The 22,296-nt window shown below is 36.0% G+C and overlaps 1 protein-coding gene across 1 annotated transcript in view; it reads left to right on the top strand.

The window, feature by feature from the left end:
- The first annotated feature begins 202 nt into the window (after window positions 1–202).
- LOC148948629 (uncharacterized) overlaps window positions 203–22,296 on the top strand; it is a 242,716-nt gene continuing 220,622 nt past the window's right edge. The window contains exons 1-2 of the mRNA XM_089094981.1: window positions 203–4,288; window positions 21,316–21,359. Of these exons, the coding sequence (XP_088951107.1) occupies window positions 203–4,288; window positions 21,316–21,359 (4,130 nt within the window). The remainder of the gene's footprint in view (window positions 4,289–21,315; window positions 21,360–22,296) is intronic.

Raw genomic sequence — 22,296 nt, 5'->3', positions numbered from 1 at the left:
AGTGGTTACTTGTTAAATAGCTTTTTATTTTAAACCAAAAATAGCTAAGATTTTAGCAATAATTTCGATCTTATGTTCCTAAATCAGTTATACTGGTACTAGTATAAATCGTATGAGCTATTTTAGAATTTTGAAGCTGATAGCTAATTCTTCATAAAGCATGACTTTCTGTTGACCGTATTAAAAAAAAAAAAAAAAATCCATGGAATGGGACTTGAAATGTGCAAGTGACACAGAACTTAGCTTTGAAACCGTGCCAAAACACATTTCAGGTAGAAGACGTCGCACTTCAACTATACAAAGCATTCAAGTTAAAATATATGAGCTAGAAAATGAACTTAAAACTGTTTGGAAAACATTGGATTATCTATCAGTTGATTACTATGAGATAAAGGCAAGACTTGAGAATGTTGAAGATGTGATGCCAAGTGACATGAAAGCTGCTAATAAAGACGCAAGTGGAGACGAGTGCGGTCTTGTAGACGATAGTTGGAGTTCTTCATTACAGAAAAGTGATCTGATTTCTTCTAATAGGCAGCCAACATTTAAAGCAGTGAGTAGTCAAGGTAATGTTCAGCAAAGTTCAGTTGACAGACTTGAAAAATTACGTGTAGAGCTAACTGAAATTTCAGAAAAAATTCAACGGGAAAGACTTAACCGTGCTAAATTGCGAACTGAAAGCGAGAAAGAGCAAAACCACTTTATATATAGTTCTAAGGACTACTTGTCATATCGTCAAGAAAAAAGTCTTGCAAAATGTGATTCTGACAACCCAGAAAATGCTTCCATATTTTGGACAAAATCTGATACTCTAGAAAAATCATCCCAGCCTCTTTCAATTCAAGGCAAGGATGGATTTATTGAGGAAATTCGTTCTCAAGAAAACATCGATTTTCTCCGGGGAGTACCGGAGTCTTGTAGCACAGGTGAAAGCTTCAAAAGTAGATTATTAAGTAAAAGAAACGAATTCATTGACATTCATTGTAACATAGAAAAGAAACCCGTCCATCCTGAGGATTTTACCGATGTAAACACAAATGTAAAGGGTCGATCACTAACGCCACAGCCCCGATCAAAAGATGGCTTATTAGACTACTCTTGGGAGCAAGCGGATCATGAACAAAACATGATTCAAAATTCTAGCCCAGTTCTTGCAAAGAATTTTAGGCAAATAAGTGATGTTTGTCCCAACAAAGCAAATATTGAACGACAGTATCGAACTTCTTTTACTAATCAATATTCAAAAGTCAAAAATACAGAGAATTCTGTTTGTAATCTAAGCGGTTCCCCAAAAAGAAGAAAATTGTCACCCTTGCGGTATTCTACACGTAATTCTGGTGCTAGATCGGATTCAGGTGTTTCGTCATTAAGTGCTTTCTCTAGCAATGATAAGTCACCAGAAAGTCCCAAGTTGAGGGCTAGCATAAATTATAAAGAGTCAAGAATTCCCAAAAGCAGTCACATGGCTTCTTCTTTTGCGTCTGACGAATTAACATCTGATACTCACCCATGTAATCGAGTTTCATTAACAGAAATACTTATAAAGCATTTGAATGACCATGATAAAACTTGTCCGCTTTCCCAGACTTATGCAAGCTTAATTTCTTCAGATCTAGCTAAAGACGTTAAGTTTGATGAAGGCCTCAATCAGACATTGAATAGCGAACGTAGGGCTAGCTATTCAAGCTATCCATGTAACAGAATTCCAAGTCCAGCTCCGGGTTTTTCTGGTACATTTAAAAAGATTCCTGATCCAGCTCCAAGCACAGAAGGCGACTTTACTAGACAAGTAAAATCCAATAGAAAACAATATTTTGATTCCTGTTCTTCATTTGGAATGTTTGAGAGACAACGACATAGTAAGGAAAACGAATTTTACGGCAAAGATCCTTACTTTCATGATATCATCGACTCAAAGTACAATAGCTCGTTAGACGTACCCGACTTTTCTTATGATCAAAGATACTTCCCAAGAGTACCACTTCATATTCCATATGAGCATCGCGAGAGTCTAAACATGTCTTATATACCACCGACACAGTTTCACCGCCCGATTGATCCTCTATACTTTATGAACGATCCGTCATTGCAATATTATGGTTTTGAGAGCTCCTATTTTCCATCTCATTATAGAAGAGAATATTTTAGACCCTACTTTGGAAATATTCATGATAATAGCCAACTTCCCAAAGAGGCTAACCTGGGAACTCGTCCTGGTGCTCCAGAACGTATTCCTAAGGGTAATCCCTGGAACCCAAGGCCAGAAGATCCATATCATACTTTAAACTATGAAAAAAATCGACTTACGCTTGATCTAAAACCAACAATGGATTCTGAAATGAATCATAGTATTAACACTGGCATGCGAGAGTTTACCAGAGAGGCTAGAACTTCAAGACGGAAACCTTTGATCAATGATGAAGTAAAAAGAACAATAAGATCTAAAATCACGAGCGTGACTGGATGGCTACCAGGCCGAGGAAAAGAATCTTCACTAAAACAGAGAAGGTCCAGCTCTTTGCCAACAATAGCACAACCAGATAAAGAAGTGTTAAGATCGGCTAAGAAACGCGATAGAAACATTTTGCTTAAAATCTCAAATATGTTGAACTACAAAGTATTTAGACGAAGTAGCACGGGTAGTTTACAAGAAAAGAACAGTGCCGGAAACGTTGAATGTACTAAAATAAATAAATACTTTAACAAAAAGAAAGGAATACAAAACGACTCAAATTCAAGGATCATTCATCCTTTTGAAGGATGGAAAGAGCCCATTGAAACCGATAGTGATTTTTCAACTGATGTAGGAGATTGTGCCCACAATTCCGGTCCTGACGTGAATTCACTGAAAATTGAGCAAGTGAAAAACTCCTCTCCATCTTTTGTCGAAAAATCGAATGAAAAAGTATTCACAAACATTAAAGGCAGCTTCCATATTAGTGATAATAGTATTAATTTGGATGGTATTGATGCTCATCATGATAAGAAATTTCAGACCCAAGTAATTTTTGAACTGGTAAGTAGCAAACAATGTAATTTTACTGAAGAAAATTCCGAACCTGTTCAAGTTAACGAAAATTCTCTGAGTGGTTCCTTACGACGTCATCTTAATGAAAAGGAGTTTATAGAAGTCCCCCGTGCCAATGTTGAGTTTCAAGCAGATGAAGAATGTATAGTGCTTGATGAAAATCTTGAAGAGAACTTCAAAAATCACCTTAAACTACAAAAAAAAGAAGTAAACGTTCCTGAGGTGCTACCTGAAGATTTCGACAATAGCAAAATGTACATCATAAACAAGGACTTTGAAGCAAATGTCGATATGGCACCTCTTTTAAGTTTAAGTTGTCAGGGTCTTGAAGATAATGTAGATGCAGTCCCTTTTGCTACAGAGTGGGAAACCTCAACTACTTCAGAAGGAAAAGAAATGTCTTTGGAACAAAATCTTCAACCAGAAGAGCAATCCTCTAAGACAATTGCAGGCCACAAAAATGATGATTTGCATGACGACTTAAAAACTGAAAATAGGCTTCTCAAATTATCACGTGGTTCTGAGAATGGTAGTAGATCACCCAAGCCTATTTCACGAACTTTGTCAAGATGGCAAAGTACTGATGATAGTATTGACATGGAAGATGAATGGTTTCAATATGGCATGAAACAATTAAAAGAACTCGAAGACAACCTAGAAAAAGGAGACATATTTGAAACTTACATATTAAGAGATGAAGGGTTATCTTTTTCCAATGGGACTTCAGCTTTAGAAGAGGATGCAATAAATATTCCAGATTTATGTCAAAGCAGAGGGTCTTTGCCTTGCGTTGTTATAGATGAAAATATAGTGGATGATTTGAGAGAAAAAAACAACTATGACGAAGAAAATGTCTTGTCTGCCCAAGGAGATTCTTCGAGTATGACTGGTGGCCCAGATTCTCTTATAGGAAGCGACTGGGAAGAGAATGAAGACTGTTTGCAGATCCCCGAGTTTACAGAAACTCTTGTGCAGCCAGAAAAGGAAATAAACAAAGAAGATCTTTCCGAAGAAAATCTAGTTAGCAACGATAAGCCTTCTTTTAGCAAAAAGGAGTCCATAGGAGACAATCATGGAATTAAAATTTCAAATTCACTGGATGATGAAACACAAGGTGTTATCGTTGTGATAAGTAATCTTCCAGAGAAACAAGGTAACACAGCAAAATGGAAACTAGTGAAAACTTTAAAGGATAAAAAGGCAGAAGCAAAAGCCGCTGAGCAAAAGGGTGACAAAACAACTACGCCTTCAGTCGAAAATGTAAGTAATCTTTTTCAAAATTTTGTCAAGCAGTGTTCTTTAAAATGGAAATTGGTTTGACATTTGCTTGAAAAATGCAATAAAAAGAAACTATGTAGTCAAAATTGTAAAACTTTACCAGATTGTATATGATTTGTATGATCTTGTTGTATATATTTCGTCTTCTAAGGGGGAGGTGGTCAAATTTACTACAACTCTCCTTCCTCCTACAGTATAACAACCTTCTTGCATGCCAAATAAAGAGAAGACTGTGCTGTTTCAATACTCATTCTTAGAAAATATTTTTCATAGGAGAGGGTTTATAGGACGGCCATGCAATTTTTTTAAGAACTGTAAGGCTGTTGCCTGAAGAAATCAATGACCAGAACTCTGTATATCTTTTGAATACTTTAAACTTTAGTTTTCGTTTAATGCCGAAGTTTCCTTTCTTTAAAACGGCCAAATTTCCCTTTTGGATATTTTTTTCTTCTAAAACAAGGAGGTTTAAAAATACTAACTCTTGCTCAAAACCTGTTTTTTTTTCTATTTTAAGTCTCTCTGTTGCATATTTATTCATCATTGAAACGTTTAAATCGTTATAAAACCAAATAATATGAAAACATCTTTCTCAATTGAAAGTAAAGAGCGAAATTAAACCTTAACAAGAACAGAAATTATGCTATGCATAAAGGGATGTACCCCTCTCAGTCCTCTACTCTTTATGCTAAATTTTTTTTATAGTACTTGACTGAAGATATTTTTAAACGCAGCAAATATAGGTAGTGGTTAATTATAAGTCTTTAGTTTAAATGCACGTGCTCATTCTTAATGTGCAGCAACAGGACCATCCATTCCAAATGTATTGGAGAATACTTTTCTTCTTATTCCTATTGCCCTTATTTCATAGCATCTGTCCTTAAAGTGTTGGGAAAACAATTAAAACTTCAGGGTAAAGAGTTAGAGCTCAGGGAAGGGGAATTATCCCTTTTACACAGGATCATTTGTGTTTGTTGTCAGTTTTATTCTTCCTCTTTATTTTTATTCGAATAAATTTTTTCAATTTTATTTTTGTTAGTTTTTAGTAGTGAAGCCTGGTTTATCCTAAATACGAGTCAAGTTACCACTCCTTCAATCCCCGCTCCTTGCATTAAAGTTTAACTTTAGCATAAGAATGCTTGAATTAAAATGGGCGCATTCAGTGCGCTCGATTTTGAAAATGAAAAACAGTTTTTCCAAATACATTATTGCTTCCATAATAAGAGATGAGTTTTCATCTACTTAGCACCTATTTAGCGCTTTTATCCTATATTCATCAATGCCCATATGCTTCAGAATGAAGTTATGTCAGAGGTTGAGTCCATATATTCTTCTGAATGTTCATCGATTCCTATTAAGTACCTCTTACGGGAAACTGGAAAAATGTGAGACTAAAAATACTTTTTGAGGCCCTAGGTACCCCCCCCCTAAAAGGATTCTGATGGCTCCCGTCCTAGTAACTGGTGCAAAACTATGTCATACTCTACAACCGCTAACTTTACCAGAGGTTGCTGTAGCATTGCCTATAGTTAAAGGCTGTAAGACCAACTTTTTTCTTTATTATATTTTTTCCCAGGGACACTTTATACGGAATAGGTCGTCGTAATAGCTTCAGAGGGGGCTCATTCAATTGGAAATTGGAAGTTCTAGTACCGTTTTGAAGAGTCAACAGTAATTATAGGGCAACCAGCCCCCCTGTCACGTCCTTTTCCCCCAAATACATCTAATACACGATCTATCTATCTATCTATCTATCTATCTATTTATCTCATTTTGCATGCGTTGTAACAGTGTTTTGTTTTGTTTTTTTTCCGGAAAATTTGGCATATATCTCTTAAAGCCAGTATATTTTGGGTACAACTGAAGAACATATCGATAGAAAGACTCAGTAAGCGTTTTTCCAAAACGTATTTTTGGATGCTTTCAGAGAAACAAATAAGGCGCTGCTTTCGCGGGCTTTAATAAGCGGCGTTCAGTGTTCTTTTTTGCATACTCGTAACCCTGCTGAAATTGATACAGACCATGTTTTAACGAAATGCACCAAATGCTATTTAACCCTCAACTTCAAACAAAATTAATGGATTTGAACATTTTCCAATCTTTAATTTGTAACCTGTGCATAAATAAAGAGATTACTTTGCATAAGAAATTTCACTGTTGCATTGTTTATTGCCCCTCATATATCCACGACTGGCTGAAACAACCTGTACAAGCACCATGGCTGCATTGGAGAAAATGAAGGTATATAATTTATCAAGTGCAGCCTGTTCAGCACACAAGAAACATATCGTGTGCTTGTTTGAAAAAAAGTTCTAATTCAAAAATCAAGTTTTATTTGTTGGCATGCAGCCAAGTGATATTTAATAAATTTTCCGGTTTAGTATTGAAGTCTAAAAGCAATCAAATTTAAAATACAGTTGTATGCAATTACCAAAAAGTCATACATAATACACTCAGAAGACCTTACGGTTAAGTTCTGGTAGAACTTTAGTGTAAAGAGGATGAGGACCAAGGGGGTGGTGGCACCACCCCAATACAGGAAAATCTCAGTTAATGCTAAGTTATAGTGTTCGTTTCAATTTCATTTATCCTGTTGTAAAACTAGTTTTTTTTTTATTGTCAAAGGTCTGCAATTTGAGCTTTATGGCCCTTGGCATTTTTTTTCCAAATTTCAAATAATAATAGGGATTTTGGATTGCATTAACGTAAATTTTCTTGGAGTTGGCAAAAATCCGTTTATCGATGTTTATCGATAAATCGTCAGGTTTTATTTTTGACCGTGAGATTTTCCAAATAATCTGGAGATCTTCCGATAAACCGGTAAGTGTGGAAGCGCTGATGGATAGCACTGTTGTGCCTGCCTTTTTTCTGTCAAATGCCAGCAGGTTACTAGAAAATCGTGAATTGTTAGGGGCTCTATAAAAACAGAACGCTTAGATTTACGTCGTTACTTCGATGATGAACGAAAAAATGCAATGACTTAGAAAATAACACGAAGTAGTTCAGACATTTTGGTTTTATTTTGACTCTCCCTTGGCCAAGCAGTCCCCTCTATCTTTGCACAATTAAAAACAACAAAATTACCTTTATAGATAAAAAAAAAATTAAAATGACCTATAATGGCCTATAAGGTAAAAAAAAAATGCGTACTCTTTTTTAAATACAAAAGATTTGATACCTTTCTAAACTAAGGAAATGTATAACAAACATAATGAATTATAACAATAATTTTTTTCAGAATTGCCAAACATTTCTAAATCATTCGAAATGAGTTCGCCATCTTGTAAACCCAAAATTGATTTTGTCTACATGTGTTTGAAATAAATTACACAAATGACCATTTAACTCTTCTAAAAACATTCAAGCCTGAATCACTTAATTAGTTTAACTTTCAGCTGAACAAAGCATTTACTCTCGTATTTTGCTGTAATCGCCCCAAACAATTGTAGAAGTAACAGTTTGGTCTTCTTCTTTTTTTTTCTAGTCTGTCGATTCCAGCTTATTGAGGGTGGTAAGCTACTAACCTCTGCCGTCTGTGCGGAGAGTGGAGACCTCAGCCCAGATTGGTGAATTTGACATGAAATTTGGGAAAGCTGCGAATGATTTTTGCCTGGGGCTAAAAAGGATCGTTCTTATTGTCTATGTTGGCGAGGAATATCTGAAGCTACGTAGTCAAGTTTTCGGTCCATCGAGCCGTGTTTTTGCTTTCGATTGGAAAGCTTCGTTATAGCAGGCAGGCAGCTATTATAAATCGAAATGATGTTTGAGTAAAATCAAAAGTGCTTAAGGTGTGCAATGGTTACCTGAGCCGATAGTCAAAGAAACTTGAGCTTTCCCTTTTCTCTTTTTTAATTAGCAACGTTAGAAAGTTAACCCATGGCAAGAAAATCAAATTTTAAACCAACAACGAAAGCGTTTCCATACTAATCCAAACAAGAAGAAGAAAAAGAAGAAGAATATTCCTTGATAAGCTGATTTAAGTATTTGACATTAGCGTTGTCATATAATAAAAATACGGGAGCAGGAATTTTCCCCCTGGAAAATTACCTCCAGAAAGTTCCCCTTTTCCCCAAAGAGAACTCCCCCTGGAAAATTGCTCCCGCGGAAAATTGCCCCCAGAAAATACCCCCCAGAAAATGTCTAGCACCAACAATTCTTTCATGCTCTACCATTTTGAAAATTTTGAAGGGTTGACTTCAAAATTTATACTTATTAACAATATTCAAAATTATACAATATTCAAAATTAAACATAGCTTGAGATTAGTAAAAAAAAAAGATCAAAATCTTATGGGAAGGGAGGGACTTATAACAATTGGCGGTTATGCCTTGGTCATTTTTGTGATGAGGGGTTCGGATCTTTTTCTTGTGGGTGTACTTATTATTGGTTTCTAATAATTTGAGGATTCGAAATTTCGGCTCCATGTCTGCTACGGAGAGAGACGTGCAAGTAAGAATAGATTATTAGAGGAAGATAATCTTCAAGGATTAGGCGTTAGAAATTTTTTGAAAATTAGTCCACTTTTTTTTATTTTTATTTTGGTGTTCTGAATGGATTCAGCCTCTGTGAGGCTCTACATTTCAAAGGGAATGTAGGTAATCGATAGTGAAGAAGCAAAACCAAAGTGTTTCATCTACCATTTGCTATGGCACTGCCATCTTCAAGGGTGAAAGGTTATAAACTTGTGCAAAATAGTGCACCTTTTAGCGAGTAATAACTTTAAAGTAGATTCAACTTCAGAGGGGAGGTGTTATATAATTCAGATAATTTGTCAACATTTTAAATTTTTTTTCATACATTTGAAGATAAGAAAATGAGTCTCCACGAGGTTGTACAACGATTATAAACAATAATGCAACAAAATGACGTATGTTTACAATTATTATAGTGAGGAGTAGCTGTAGCAATATTATTGTGAAAAGTGAGGGATAGCTTCATAGTATAAATTAGGATGTACTTCATAGTACACATTAGGACCTATGAGATCTTATTGCAAATCTTATCCATCACGATGACAATGATACAAAATGATAATTTCAACTGGCTGCAAAGTTAACATAACAATTTTGAATCCTTTCCTCAGATGCCTCTGTGGTTTTTATGGAAATTAAATCTATAGGGAAGAAACAAACCGAAGCAAGGTGTTGGATACCTGGGTACTTACGCGTTATAGCGACCACACTTTGTTCTGGATCAGTAATGAAACTGGTTTTCTGTGTCCACTCGGAGATAATCAGCTTAGTTTGAGCAAGATAAAGTACTATGCAGGTATATTTTAATTAGATATTTAATATATAGAGGTGGTTAGGTTAGGTATTTAATATAATGCGTTCTGGGCGTCCTGAACGAATTTAACGAACGAAAATTAACGAATGAAAAATGTCCTGCATTTAGATTAAAACATATCGAATGCAGTATTCCAAATGCTATAAGATTCTTACATTTACATCATTCGTGGTCAAGACAATCTTGGCAAAATTAGCCAATAATTATACTTGAAGATGTTTAACGGAACGCTGAATTGGATTTTGGGTTTTGAACTTGACCTTTTAAATAAGGAGAATTATTTGAAAGCAATAGTTTAATACTTCGGTGTGTAAAATTAAGTTCTTTTCTTTTTATCTGAAAATTGTATTTGTCATGCCACCTTTTATCTTCAGGCATATTCACCCAGCACTCTCCTCACAATTACTATTCTGGTTCTTTCACCCGTGTAATATTTTCAGTGGGTGTAATATTTCAAACTGCAGTTTATGATCTTTTTACGGTTTTGCAAAACTGTTAGTTAGGCGAAGGAAATTTTACGGAAATTATATTCTGCTCAAATTCGGGATAGCCAAGTAAGTTTGTTTAAATATCTACCTTTACAACTTCTAATACTTGAACAATTAGTAACCCCGTATGAAGGCTAATTCAGAGATAAAGACTAAAGACAAATGTAAAGAAATTGTGGTACAATTTATTTCTTCTTAAGACAATCTTCTTACCATAAGAAATTCACCACCCCTCCTCCTCCTAATGAAGCAAAATTTAGCTGCAGACTATGTACAAGATCTGGAAATGGGGGATTTACACGGAAGTGACTCCAAAAATAGTATTCATAATTACATCCCATCTTAAAGCCAATTAAATAAAAAAAAACAAGTTTTTTAAACTGAAAGTAGGGAGCAACATTAAAACTTAAAACGAACAGAAATTATTCCGTATATGGAAGGGGCTGTCCCCTCATCAACGCCTCGCTCTTTACGCAAAAGTTTTTATTGTTTTAAAAAATAAAGTTGTGAGATAAAGTCAAAATTTAGCGTAAAGAGCGAGGCGTTGAGGAGCGGACAGCCCCTTTCATATACGGAATAATTTCTGTTCGTTTTAAGTTTTAATGTCGCTCCTTACTTTCAGTTTAAAACGTTTTTGAATAAACACAGGTTTTGATCTTGGCTCACCGTACATAAATAATTAAAACAAAATTTGAATATTAATTTACTTTTATTTGGTTAAATGGCTTTCTCGAAACTTGTTTAATTTTATTTACGAACATTTTTATTTGAAATGAATATACGTAATTTACGAATTAAATTACCTAACGAACTTCTATATTCATATATTTTTAATACGTATATTAGGGGGTTCGCCCCCTAGTCGATACCTTGCTCTTTAAGCGAAAGGTCGAATTTTGTTCCAATTCTTTAAAAATGACCGCTTAATCACAAAAGCCGTTAATTAGTACTAAAAAATCTTTGGCTTAAAGAGCGAGGTATTGACTAGGGGGTGAACCCAATCATATATGTAATATTTTCTGTTCGTTTAAAGTTTTGATGTTGCTGCTGTTGCTGTTAAAAAACTTGTTTTTTATATTTAATTTCTGGTCTTTTTTAAATAATGCTGGGAAGTCCGGCGTCCCCTTCATAGCAATGTCCGTTCCCCCATGAAAACTTCCTTCATGGAAAGTTCCTCCCACATAATCCCCGACCCACCCCCCCCCCCTACTACCAGGAAAAATGTCCCCTGAAATCGTCTGTATACTTCCCAATAACCAATACTATTTGTTAACATTGCGTAAAGTTCATAACTTTCAGCCCTCCCCCCGGGAACTTCGGGAGATTAAGTCATCCTAAAAGAGATACTTATAATATATTCGAACATGCTGAACAAAATGGCTATCTCAAAATTTTGATCAGGTGACTTTGGAAAAAAATGAGCGTGGGAGGGGGCCTAGTTGCCCTCCACTGTTTTTGGTCACTTAAAAAGCGCAATAGAACTTTTAATTTCCATTCAATGAGCCCTTCTACGATATTATAGGACGACTGGATCGATACGATCACCCCTGCGAAAAAAAAACAAAACAAATAAACACGCACCCGTGATCTTTCTTCTGGCAAAAAATGCAAAATTCCACATTTTTGTAGATAGGAGCTTGAAACCTCTACAGTAGGGTTCTCTGATACGCGGAATATGATGGTGTGATTTTCATTCGTGTTCTATAACTCTTAGGGGGTCTTTCCCCCTTTTTTCCAAAATCAGCCAAATTTTCTCAGGCGCGTAAAGTCCATTACCACTAACTGTTTGAAAATTTGGTTAGGCCTATTAGGCTCATATTATTTTCTTATCAAGCTTTATATTATTTTCAGACTTATTTATCATCAACTGTTAGTTAATAATGCCAAACAATGTTAGTGTGAATAAACAGAATAAGTAACTTTTATATGATTTGTAGCCTATAGCTATCATGTCCAGGTATTAGATGGGCTGATATAATAACGAGACTGCAATAAGTACTATATTGGGAACATGGATGGCCGCCGGATTGGTGGGAGGGTTGGGGGTTAATCGGTGACTATATAGTAATTATGAAGTAACCAAAAGAAAAGAAAGCATAGTAGAAACAAACAATGAATAAAAAATGTATGATCCGAGGGGGCATTTTCCGCAGGAGGGGGGGGGGGTATTTTTTGCAGGGGTACTTTCCGTGGGGGGTATTTTCAGCGGGGGAGTATTTTCTGCGGGGGATATTTTTTGTGAAGGGGGTATTATCGGGTTTTTCTCGCGGGGGGGGGGGGGTTCCGGAGGGAGGTAAACACCTAATGGTGTTAAGCAGGGGTGTAAAATTTCCTCAAGACTATTTTCATTGTATATTGATGAATTTGAAGAATATTTGATAGGTAGAGGCGCCCCAATAATTAAGCTTTCAAGTGCAAGTGTTCTTGTATTACTTTTTGCGGATGACATAGCACTAGTAGCAGAAAGTAAAGAAAATTGGCAGCAATTGCTAGATCTAGCATCTTCTTATTTTAAGAATAAGAAAACAGTATTAAACGTACAAAAACCAACAAAGAGAAAAATCTCAAAATAAAAACGAGACTGCGGCAAGTGGAGATAAAAGAAAACGCAATCGCAAAACAACTGGAATATTTTACCTGTATCCAAACAAGGCGTCTCCAGCCGCAAAGAAAAACAAGAAGAACAGGATAAAAAAAAAACAAGATAAAACTAAAAACCAATAAAACCACCACAAAAAAAATGTACAATTGGCGCAAACTGATCCACGTAGGGAAAAGATGCTATTATAGAGTAACTTCAGTGAGGACACCAGAGTAACTGAAGACGCCTTGGTAAACAGAGGGATTTTGGAGGCAAATTAAAGTTTTTTCTTGGAGTTTGATAGTTGGTGCCACCGTGGAAGGGGTTCCCTATATCGGAAGGGCACCCTGCAAAGCGGCTAGGCAGATGTTGTATTAATGTTGGTTAATTGGTTGTAGAATGCCCCCAAATGAAATCTGTAAAGTATTAACTACTCAAATTTATAGTTTAATTGTTATGATAATGTAAAGTTAAAAAAATTTGTAGGTTTTTTTTATTTTATTTTTTAGTGTAGGTGGTACATAAATGTAGTTATCAGTTTCAGAAATAAAGAAGTTAGTACCACTGAGAGGAGAGGAGGTGGGTTTAAAAAAAAAAAAAAAAAAAAAAAAGACGCCTTGTTTGGATACAGGCGAAATATCCGCGTTGTTTTGCATTTGTCTTTTCTTTTGTCTCCACTGGCCACAGTCTCGTTTGTTTGTTGTTTTTTTGAAATTTTTCTCTTTGTTGGTTTTTGTAATGGCTGGCCAGTTCGGCTTAAGATCTTTCATTCGTCAATAGTATTAAACGTAAAGAAGTTGGTGGCTATGGTTTTTAGGAAAAGTGTAAAAAGTCTTAAGATGGTAGAAAGTAAGTGAAATAGACTACTAGGAATGTTAAGTAAAAGTTGTATTAAGGAAACTAGGGCCAAGGGTCAAAGGTCAAGGAAAGCTAGGGTGAAGAAACTTATCTAAAAATGGGATTAAGTCCAGAAGATTTCAAAAGGGTAATGTACATAAGGGATGATTTTAAGCCTCTCGGAGAACAAAGGAAATATGTAGGGAGGGCTAGAATGCCCTAAGCTCTTTTGGAGAACCATGATCAAACATGCCCCATTTTTCCAGTAACATAACTTATATATAAACAATGAGCAGCTTGCATGATTTAAAATCATTTCCCCTAGGACTGTGGGGGGGGGGATATGTCATCTCTATAGACATAGTTATTTGATTTTCGGACTATTTTGAACCAAACGACTATCTCAAAATTTATCTCAGGACACACATACCGACCACTACTACCACCCTGTCGAACACCATTTGCCTGCTCTGGATTGGAAGGCAATTCGCCCTAAGCTAAATACATCGACATAAGATCATAGCCGGTAAATTAAATTAAAAAAAAAATTTCCTCTCCAAAACTAGGTTTAACCTGATTGTAAGGATTCAATGCAGCGGAATTTAAAATCGGCCCTTGCTAATACTGAATTTCTTGACCCTCTAAGATAAATTGTACCTGGCTTATTAAATTTGGTGGTAGATCACGGGAACCAAGACCGTCATTCCATAAGTAAGGCATCCCCACTCTTTCTAGTAATGACCTAATTTGGGATAGCCACGACGTTTTTGAACCATAACTCAACATCTGATAATAATCTGCTCTTACTAGTCTATCTTCATTACACCTAATGAGCTTCAACCAAAATCTAAGCATCAAAAAAGACCTACGTAGTTTTAACGAAAACAGGCCCATATCACCTTTCAGAATCTGCGAATGAGTTGTCTGATGTAATCCAAACAGTCTTTTATAATACTGGAGCTGGAGGGACTCCAACTTCTGTGCCACTTCTCCGCCCCAAATCTCTACTCCATATTCCATTACTGGTAAAAATTTTGTATTAAATATTATTTTATGCATTTTTAGGTTTTTAATTCCCATTATCGTCGGATTTCTAAAAATTGCAGACATGGCCACTTTGCCTCTATTAATTATTTCATTAACATGACTGTTTAAACTTCCATTTTCCAATAAAAAAATCCTAAATATTTTATTCTTTTACTTACCTTTAGTTCCTTATTATTAATTTTAAATCTATAATTATCTTCACCACTTGCTTTCCTTTTTTTTTAATAACAACTTCCCTCTTTTCAACATTCAGCCTTAATTTTTTCATCTGCAAATATTCTTCTATGAGACTCAGAAGTGTCTGCAGATCTTGCGGTGTACTAGCCACCAAAGCAATATCATCTGTAAATAATAAAAGTGATAGTTTATGGGTCCGTAGACTAACTTTCGGAGCCCATCTATTCTCTTGAAAACCAACCACATAATTTATAAAAATATTAAACAATATAGGAGAAAGAGTACTGCCCTGTTTTACTCCCAGCTTAATATTAAAAAGCCTAGAAAACCTGTTACCAACTAATAATATTCCACTCCCACAAATATACATACTCACTATCAATCTCACAAACAAATGAGGGAGGCTAATTCTAAACAGGGCATCCTTCAATAGCTCTCTGTCGACACTGTCGAACGCCTTGTGGAGGTCCAGAAATCTCACATAAAGACAAGTTTTTCTCTTTCTATACTTATCAATAATTGACTTTAGAGTAAATATTGTATCTACCGTCCCGTACCCTGTCCTAAGACCTCCTTGTTCTTCATGTATTATATTATTTTTATTTGACCATTTAAAAAGTCGTGTATCTAATATTTTCTCCATTACCTTACTTAAAGCAGGGACAAGCACTATTAAACGATAATTCATGTGCAACTTAGGGTTTGAATGTGGATTGTCAGTTTAATATACATATACTGACATTTAGTAATCAAAATGTTAAAATTATTTGATTTATTAAGGTTATAAAAGTAAAAACATTTATATTTCTTTCAGCAAAGTGCAAATTTTGTTCTAGCCTTGGGAAGGCATAAGGGTTTTGCGCCCAACTTATGTTAATTTCTGCTCGTTTTGAGTTTGACTCAGTTATTTATTGTAATTTCTGTTCGTCTTGGGTTTCGTTTATTTATTGATGCTGATCTGTGGTAATTTCACGCTTGGTAGATTATTTGATTTCATTTTTGCAACTTTTTTGTTTAATGGAGTTCTTTACTTTTCTTTGAAAAACTTGTTTTGTGGAAACAGTTTTTTTCATTAATTCCTGTTCGCTTTATATTGACATAGTCTTTTCAGGGAAAAAGAAAATAATACTTTAAATATTTTCGTTGTTTAAGACTTTATAGTTTGGCCTGCTAATTGTATGCTGGAGAAAAATTATCAGCAATTTTTAACAACATACACCCTTTTAAAAATCTGGACACAAATAGTACTGTTTAATTTAGTTTCATATGCCTCTAGTTGACCTGAAATGGAAAACTTGATACCATTCACAAAAAATCTGTTTACTTTCTTTGATAGCTTGGATACACTTACGCTATTTTGATTTGGTTAAATTTTAAGAGCAGAAATGGGAGGGCTGGCGTGGGAGGTTGGGTGTGGGAGTTTGGGAGTGGAAAGGGAATGTGTTGCCCTCAAATCACTTTCGACTATTAAAACGGGAATCAGCCCTTTCTATTTTCAACCGAATGAGCCCTTTTCGAAGTTCCCACGACAACTCTTTCGATACGAATTGCCCTGGTCTAAACAACAACAACAACAAAAAAAATACATTATACCCACTTCGATCTTTACTATAAAAATGTCAAGCCTTCCAATCACTTTCGACTATTAAAAGGGGCACTAGGCCTTTCGATTTCCAATCGAATGAGCCCTTTTGGAAACGAAAACACTTTCTATAAACACCTTATATGCCCCCAGGGCATAAATTACAATCCTTACCCTAAGGTCTGCTAGGGTGGTTGTCATCCTCTAAGACCGAATTTCCAGAACTTTCAACTACGTAAACAATATGGCTATCTCAAAATTTTGATTGGATGTGTTTGGGGATATGGTGGGCGTGAGAGGGGTGTTAGTTGCCTTCCAATCACTTTCGACAATTAAAAAGGCACAAGCCACTCCAATTTCCAATTGAATGACCGACTTTCGAAATTTCTACGACAACTTCTTCGATACGAAGTGCCGTGCTCTAAAGGAAAAAATTAATAAATAATACTTTGTGCCAACATCGATCTTATATGCCCCCGGGGTATAACTTAAAACCCTTTCCCTGAGGGTTGTGGGGGAGTGTCCTCCTCTTTACTTAGCCCCCGTTTCTTGTCTCGTTCTCGAGTGTCCCCGTTCTTTACTTAGGCAGCGCGATTGTGCTGCCTATGATTTATGCAACAACTTTCAATATGAATCTTACATGCCCCTAGGGCATAACTTAATGCACTGAGGGCTCTGAGGGGGTTATCATCCTAAAAGACCTAATTTCCAGAACTTTCAACTACGTTGAACAATATGGATATCTCAAAATTTCTATTGGATGTGTTTGGGAAAATGGTGGACGTGCGAGGGGCGTTAGTAGCTATCCAATCACTTTCAACTATTAAAAAAGGCACTAGCCCTTTCAGTTTCCAATTGAATGAGCCCTTTTGAAGTTTCTACGACAACGCTTTCAATAAAACTTTACATGCCCCAGGGCATAACTTACAACCCTTGCCCTGAGGGCTGTGGGGGGAGGGGTTGTCATCCTTAAAGACCTAATTTCCAAAAACTTTGAACTACGTTGAATAAAATGGCTATATAAAAATTTTGATTGGATGTGTTTGGGGAAAAGGTGGGCGTGAGAGGGGGGTTAGTTGCCCTCAAATCACTTTCGACTATTAAAAAGGGTACTAGCCCTTTTAATTTCAAATCGAATGACACCTTTTTCAAGTTTCTACTACAAAGATTTCAATAAAAACCTTACATGCCCCCAGTGCATAACTTATAATCCTTGCCCTGAGGGTTGTGGGGGAGTGTCCTCCTCAGAAATATATTGTCTATCTGGAAATCAACTACGCTGAACAAAATGGCTATCTCCAGCATGGTATTGGATATTTTTTGAGGAATGATGGGTGTGGGGGGCTGGTTGCACTCCAATCACTTTCGACTATTAAAAAGAGCACTAGTCCTTTGGATTTCCAGTCGCATGAGCTTTTTTTGAAGTTTCTACTACAACGCTTTCTTTAAAAACCTTATATGCCTCCAGGGCATAACTTAAAACCCTTGCCCTGAGGGCTGTGGGGGAGTGCCCTCCTCAAAAATATATTTTCTATGTGGAAATCAACTACGCTGAACAAAATGACTACCTCAAAATTTTGATTGGATGTGTTTGGGGGAATGATGGGCGTGCGGGGGGGCTAGTTGCCCTCCAATCACTTTCGACTTTTAAAAAGGGCACTAGGACTCTCAATTTCCAATTGAATGAGCCCCTTTTGAAGTTCCTACGACGACCCCTTCCATATGAAATGCTCAGCTCTAAAGGAAAAAAATAATACCCAGTACATTGTACCAACATTGTTCTTATATGCCCTCAGGGCATAACTTAAAACCCTTGCCCTAAGGGTTGTGGGAGAGTGTCCTACTCAAAAAGATGTTTTCTCTTTGGATATCACCTATGTTGAACAAAATGGCTATCTCAAAATTTTGATTGGATGTGTTTGGGGATATGATGGGTGTGGGGGGGGGCTAGTTGCCCTCCCATCACTTTCAACTATTAAAAAGCGCACTAGCCCTTTGAATTTCCAATCGATTGAGCCTTTTTTGAAGTTTCTACGACAACACATTCTATAAAAACCTTATATGCCCCTAGGCCATAACTTAAAACCCTTGCCCTGAGGGTTTTGGAGGAGTGTCCTCCTCAAAAACATATTTTCTATCTGGAAATCAACTACCGTGAACAAAATGGCTATCTCAAAATTTTGATCGGATGTGTTTGGGGGAATGATTGGGGGGGGCGCGAGGGGCCCTCCAAAGACTGTCGACTAGTAAAAGGAGGAAGCTCACGCCTAGTTTCCAATTGAATAAGCCTGTTCTGAATTTTCTAAATGAACACCTTCTATAAAAAAACTTATGTATCCCCAAGGGCATAACTCAAAACCCTTGCTCTGAGGTTCGCGGAGGAGTGTCCTCCGCAAAAAAACTTTTTCTATTTGGAAATTAATTACGCTGAACAAAATGGTTATCTCAAAATTTTGATCGGATGTATTTGGGGAAATGATGGGCGTGGGGGGTCTAGTAACCCTCCAATCACTTTCGACTATTAAAAAGGGCACTAGCCACTCCAATTTCCAACCAAATGAGCCCTTTCCGAAGTTTCTACAACAACTCCTTCGATACGAAGTGCCTGACTGAAGAAGAGGGGGAAAAACACACATTTTGCCCACATCGTTCTTTACTTAGGCAGCGCTAGCGCGATTCCAGATTTGGAATCACTATTAACAGCTAATTCTTTTAATGTATATATTTTGATCCAAACTATTATTCTTTTTCAGTAATCTTAGTCATTATGGGGATTTTCTTTTTGTCGTTTGTGTTTTGACAAATAAAAACAACACTGTTCAAAATACAATCGTATAAAAGCAAAAGAACTTTTTTATTTTAATTCTAATTAGGCCAGTCGTGATAATGCATGACCTTTAGTTTGATACAACTATTCCGGAAAAAAGAAAAAAGACGACAGTCGGGATACCCATGCTATATTGTGATATTCGTTGGTTATCAAGATTGGGGACTCTAAACATCCAGCTAAAGAGTTTCAACCTAAAAAAATCAACTGGCCACTTCAGAATTGGCAAATACTTCCATTTTGACCCTCCTTAGGCAAAAACTGGCATTGTGACCCTCCTTATACAAAAACTGGCATTTTGACCCTCCTTAGGCAAAAACTGGCATTGTGACCCTCCTTAGGCAAAAACCGACATTTTGATCCTCCTTTGTAAAAAATGGCATTGTGACCCTCCTTAGGCAAAAACTGGCATCGTGACCCTCCTTAGGCAAAACTGGCATTTGAACCTCCTTAAGCAAAAACTGGCATTTTGACCCTCCTTAGGCAAAAACTGTCATTGTGACCCCCCTTAGGCAAAACTGGCATTGTGACACTCCTTAGGCAAAAACTGGCATTGTGACCCTCCTTAGGCAAAAACTGGCATTGTGACCCTCCTTAGGCAAAAACTGGCATTGTGACCCTCCTTAGGCAAAAACTGGCTTTCATTGTTGCTCAATGTGGGGAATTGTAAACCTTCAGTTAAGGGCGTTCGATAATGGAAACTTCATTGATGTACTTCTATTTTGATTTCGCATAGTCTTTGAGGATTTCTGGCTCTAATTGAAACTTCCTCAAACTTCTATTCATAATTACATTTCGGTTGGATGTGAATAATTCTGTTATTTCCAAATTAGTGTCAATTAGGAAATGCTTATTATTAGACAAATTTGATGAAAACGTGTCTTTTTTTTAGTTCAGTTTCTATAGATCTTGGTTCACTCAATGTGAGTTTGTAGCTACTAATGGAACCATGATCGCAATCTTAAAATATCCGTTAGTCTAAATTTACACTGAAGTATCTTTTTCGAAATACGCATGGTGGAGGCTATACTGCACAAAGTTGTACACAACTCGGGGCTCTAGGGTAATATCAGGAAACATTTTTTAAAGTAGGGAGATCTTATAATCTCATTATGCAAAAACAAATTTATTTCTAACCCAAATACATGATATCTTTCAAGACGGGTAGGCTACATGTTTTCTTCCAAACTACAGAAGAAAAATTGTGGACCATTTCCTTCTCACATTCTTTATGAGACTTTGCTGAACATTTCCTGGAATATGATGAAAGATCTAAAGCCGAACTGGCCAGCCATGACGAAAACAAAGATAGACAGAGGGATTTCATGATGAATAAAACAAGCAGGACTACGGCCAGTGGAAGGAAAAGACAAAACTAATGCAACACGGATATTTCGCCTGTTTGAAACAAGGCGATTTCAACGCTAAGGAAAAAAAAACTAAAATAACCTAAATTCAAATAAAATCCAACACCAAGAAACAAAAACCACAAATATCTATATATGCTATTGTCGCTACTGTGACTGAGCACCATAGACGCTAGACAGAGTTGCTTCAATGAGAACACCAAAGCGACTGGATAAAAATAAAATAAAATGGATATAAAATTAATTATTAGTATTTAATTCATGTCAATTCTATTGTTAAGCAATAGTATTTTTTCACAACAAAATAATTAATTTCATATTTATTTTATTTTATTTTTATCCAGTTGCTTTAGTGTTCTCATTGAAGCAACTGTATTTAGCTTCAGTGGCGCTCAATCACAGTAGCGACAATTGCGACATAGATATTTGTTGTTTTTTTCTTGGTTTTGGATTTTATTTGATTTTAGGTTATTTTAGTTTTTGTCTTTGTTATCTTAGCATTGAAGACGCCTTGTTTCATACACGTAAAATATCCGGGTCGCTTTAGTTTTGTCTTTTCCTTCCACTGGCCGTAGTCTTGTTTGTTTTCTTCATCGCGAGGTTTCTCTCTCTCTCTCTCTCTCTCTCTCTCTCTCTCTCTCTCTCTCTCTCTCTCCCTCTCTCTCTCTCTCTGTTTTTGTTTTTTTTTTCCTTGAATATAAGTTTCCTCTGAAAAATTCTTCCGAGGGTTGGGTTTTTATACCCCTACGATCTGATGACTAGAATTAAGTGATTAAAAAACATAGTTTTATATTCTACTTACAAAATTCTTGTTTTACAGAGCGGGGTTCCTGGTGGATCTATCCTTGGCGCTGTTCGAAATGGGTGAGTTAATTTGTGTAATTGTTAATTTACTTGTCTAATTATTGACTATATAATTACGTGTAAGTAATAGTTAAACAATTACTGGAATAGGAATAACAAAAGATGTATTGTAGAATTTGTACTGTTTTCCTCGCCTTGATCTGACACTTGTTGATATAATGGATACGATATCGTTTAATCGGGAATGGCTAAAGAAGGATTTTTTTGACAACTTATGGACATAGTTCTGAATGACAAAAAAAAGCATGTCATTGATTACGAAAAGAAATTGTTAAAATTACGAAAAAATACACTTAGGTCGGGAGTGTGTGAAGCAAGTTATTCCTAGAGGGGAGGGGAAGAATTTCTAGGGGGATACAGGTTCTTCAAAAACTTCCAAATGCAGATGAACTAATCTTGTGTTGCATTTCAAGCTTAAAATGTTACAGTAGGCTGTGGTCCACCTCGCCTCCAAAAATATTGTAGGAGCTATGCCTTCTTCTTGCTTTCCTGTCATTAATTAAAAGAACTTTCCGAAAAATAATTTTTTCAAAGAAAAGTAAAGGCAATTTTAAAATTAAGCTCAGGAGATACAAATATCTGTTAAAATTCAAACTCAAAACGACCAGAAATTACTATTAAAGAATAAATGAAACCCAAAACGAACAGAAATTAAATAAACAATCATAGCAAAAACATACAACAAGTAATAATATAAATGAATTAATAGATCTTAAAGCGAGTAATGCTTAGAATGAATATGAAAATCAAGCTTAAAACGAAAACAAATATTTTGCTATTAAAGTATAAATTAAACTTAAAACGAACATAAATTGAACAATTAATCAATGCGAACTAAATAGAATATATATTAATGCAAATGAATAAATAAATCTTAAAACGAGTGAAACTTAAATTGAATATGCAAATGAAGTTTGAATCAAATAGGAATAACTAC

Source organism: Artemia sp. Qi Xiang Cuo, chromosome 9 (genome assembly GCF_049724085.1).
Source record: "Artemia sp. Qi Xiang Cuo chromosome 9, ASM4972408v1, whole genome shotgun sequence".
NCBI lineage: Eukaryota > Metazoa > Arthropoda > Branchiopoda > Anostraca > Artemiidae > Artemia > Artemia sp. Qi Xiang Cuo.
Note: the sequence above shows the minus strand (reverse complement) of the source record. Positions and strands in the feature narration are given on the sequence as shown.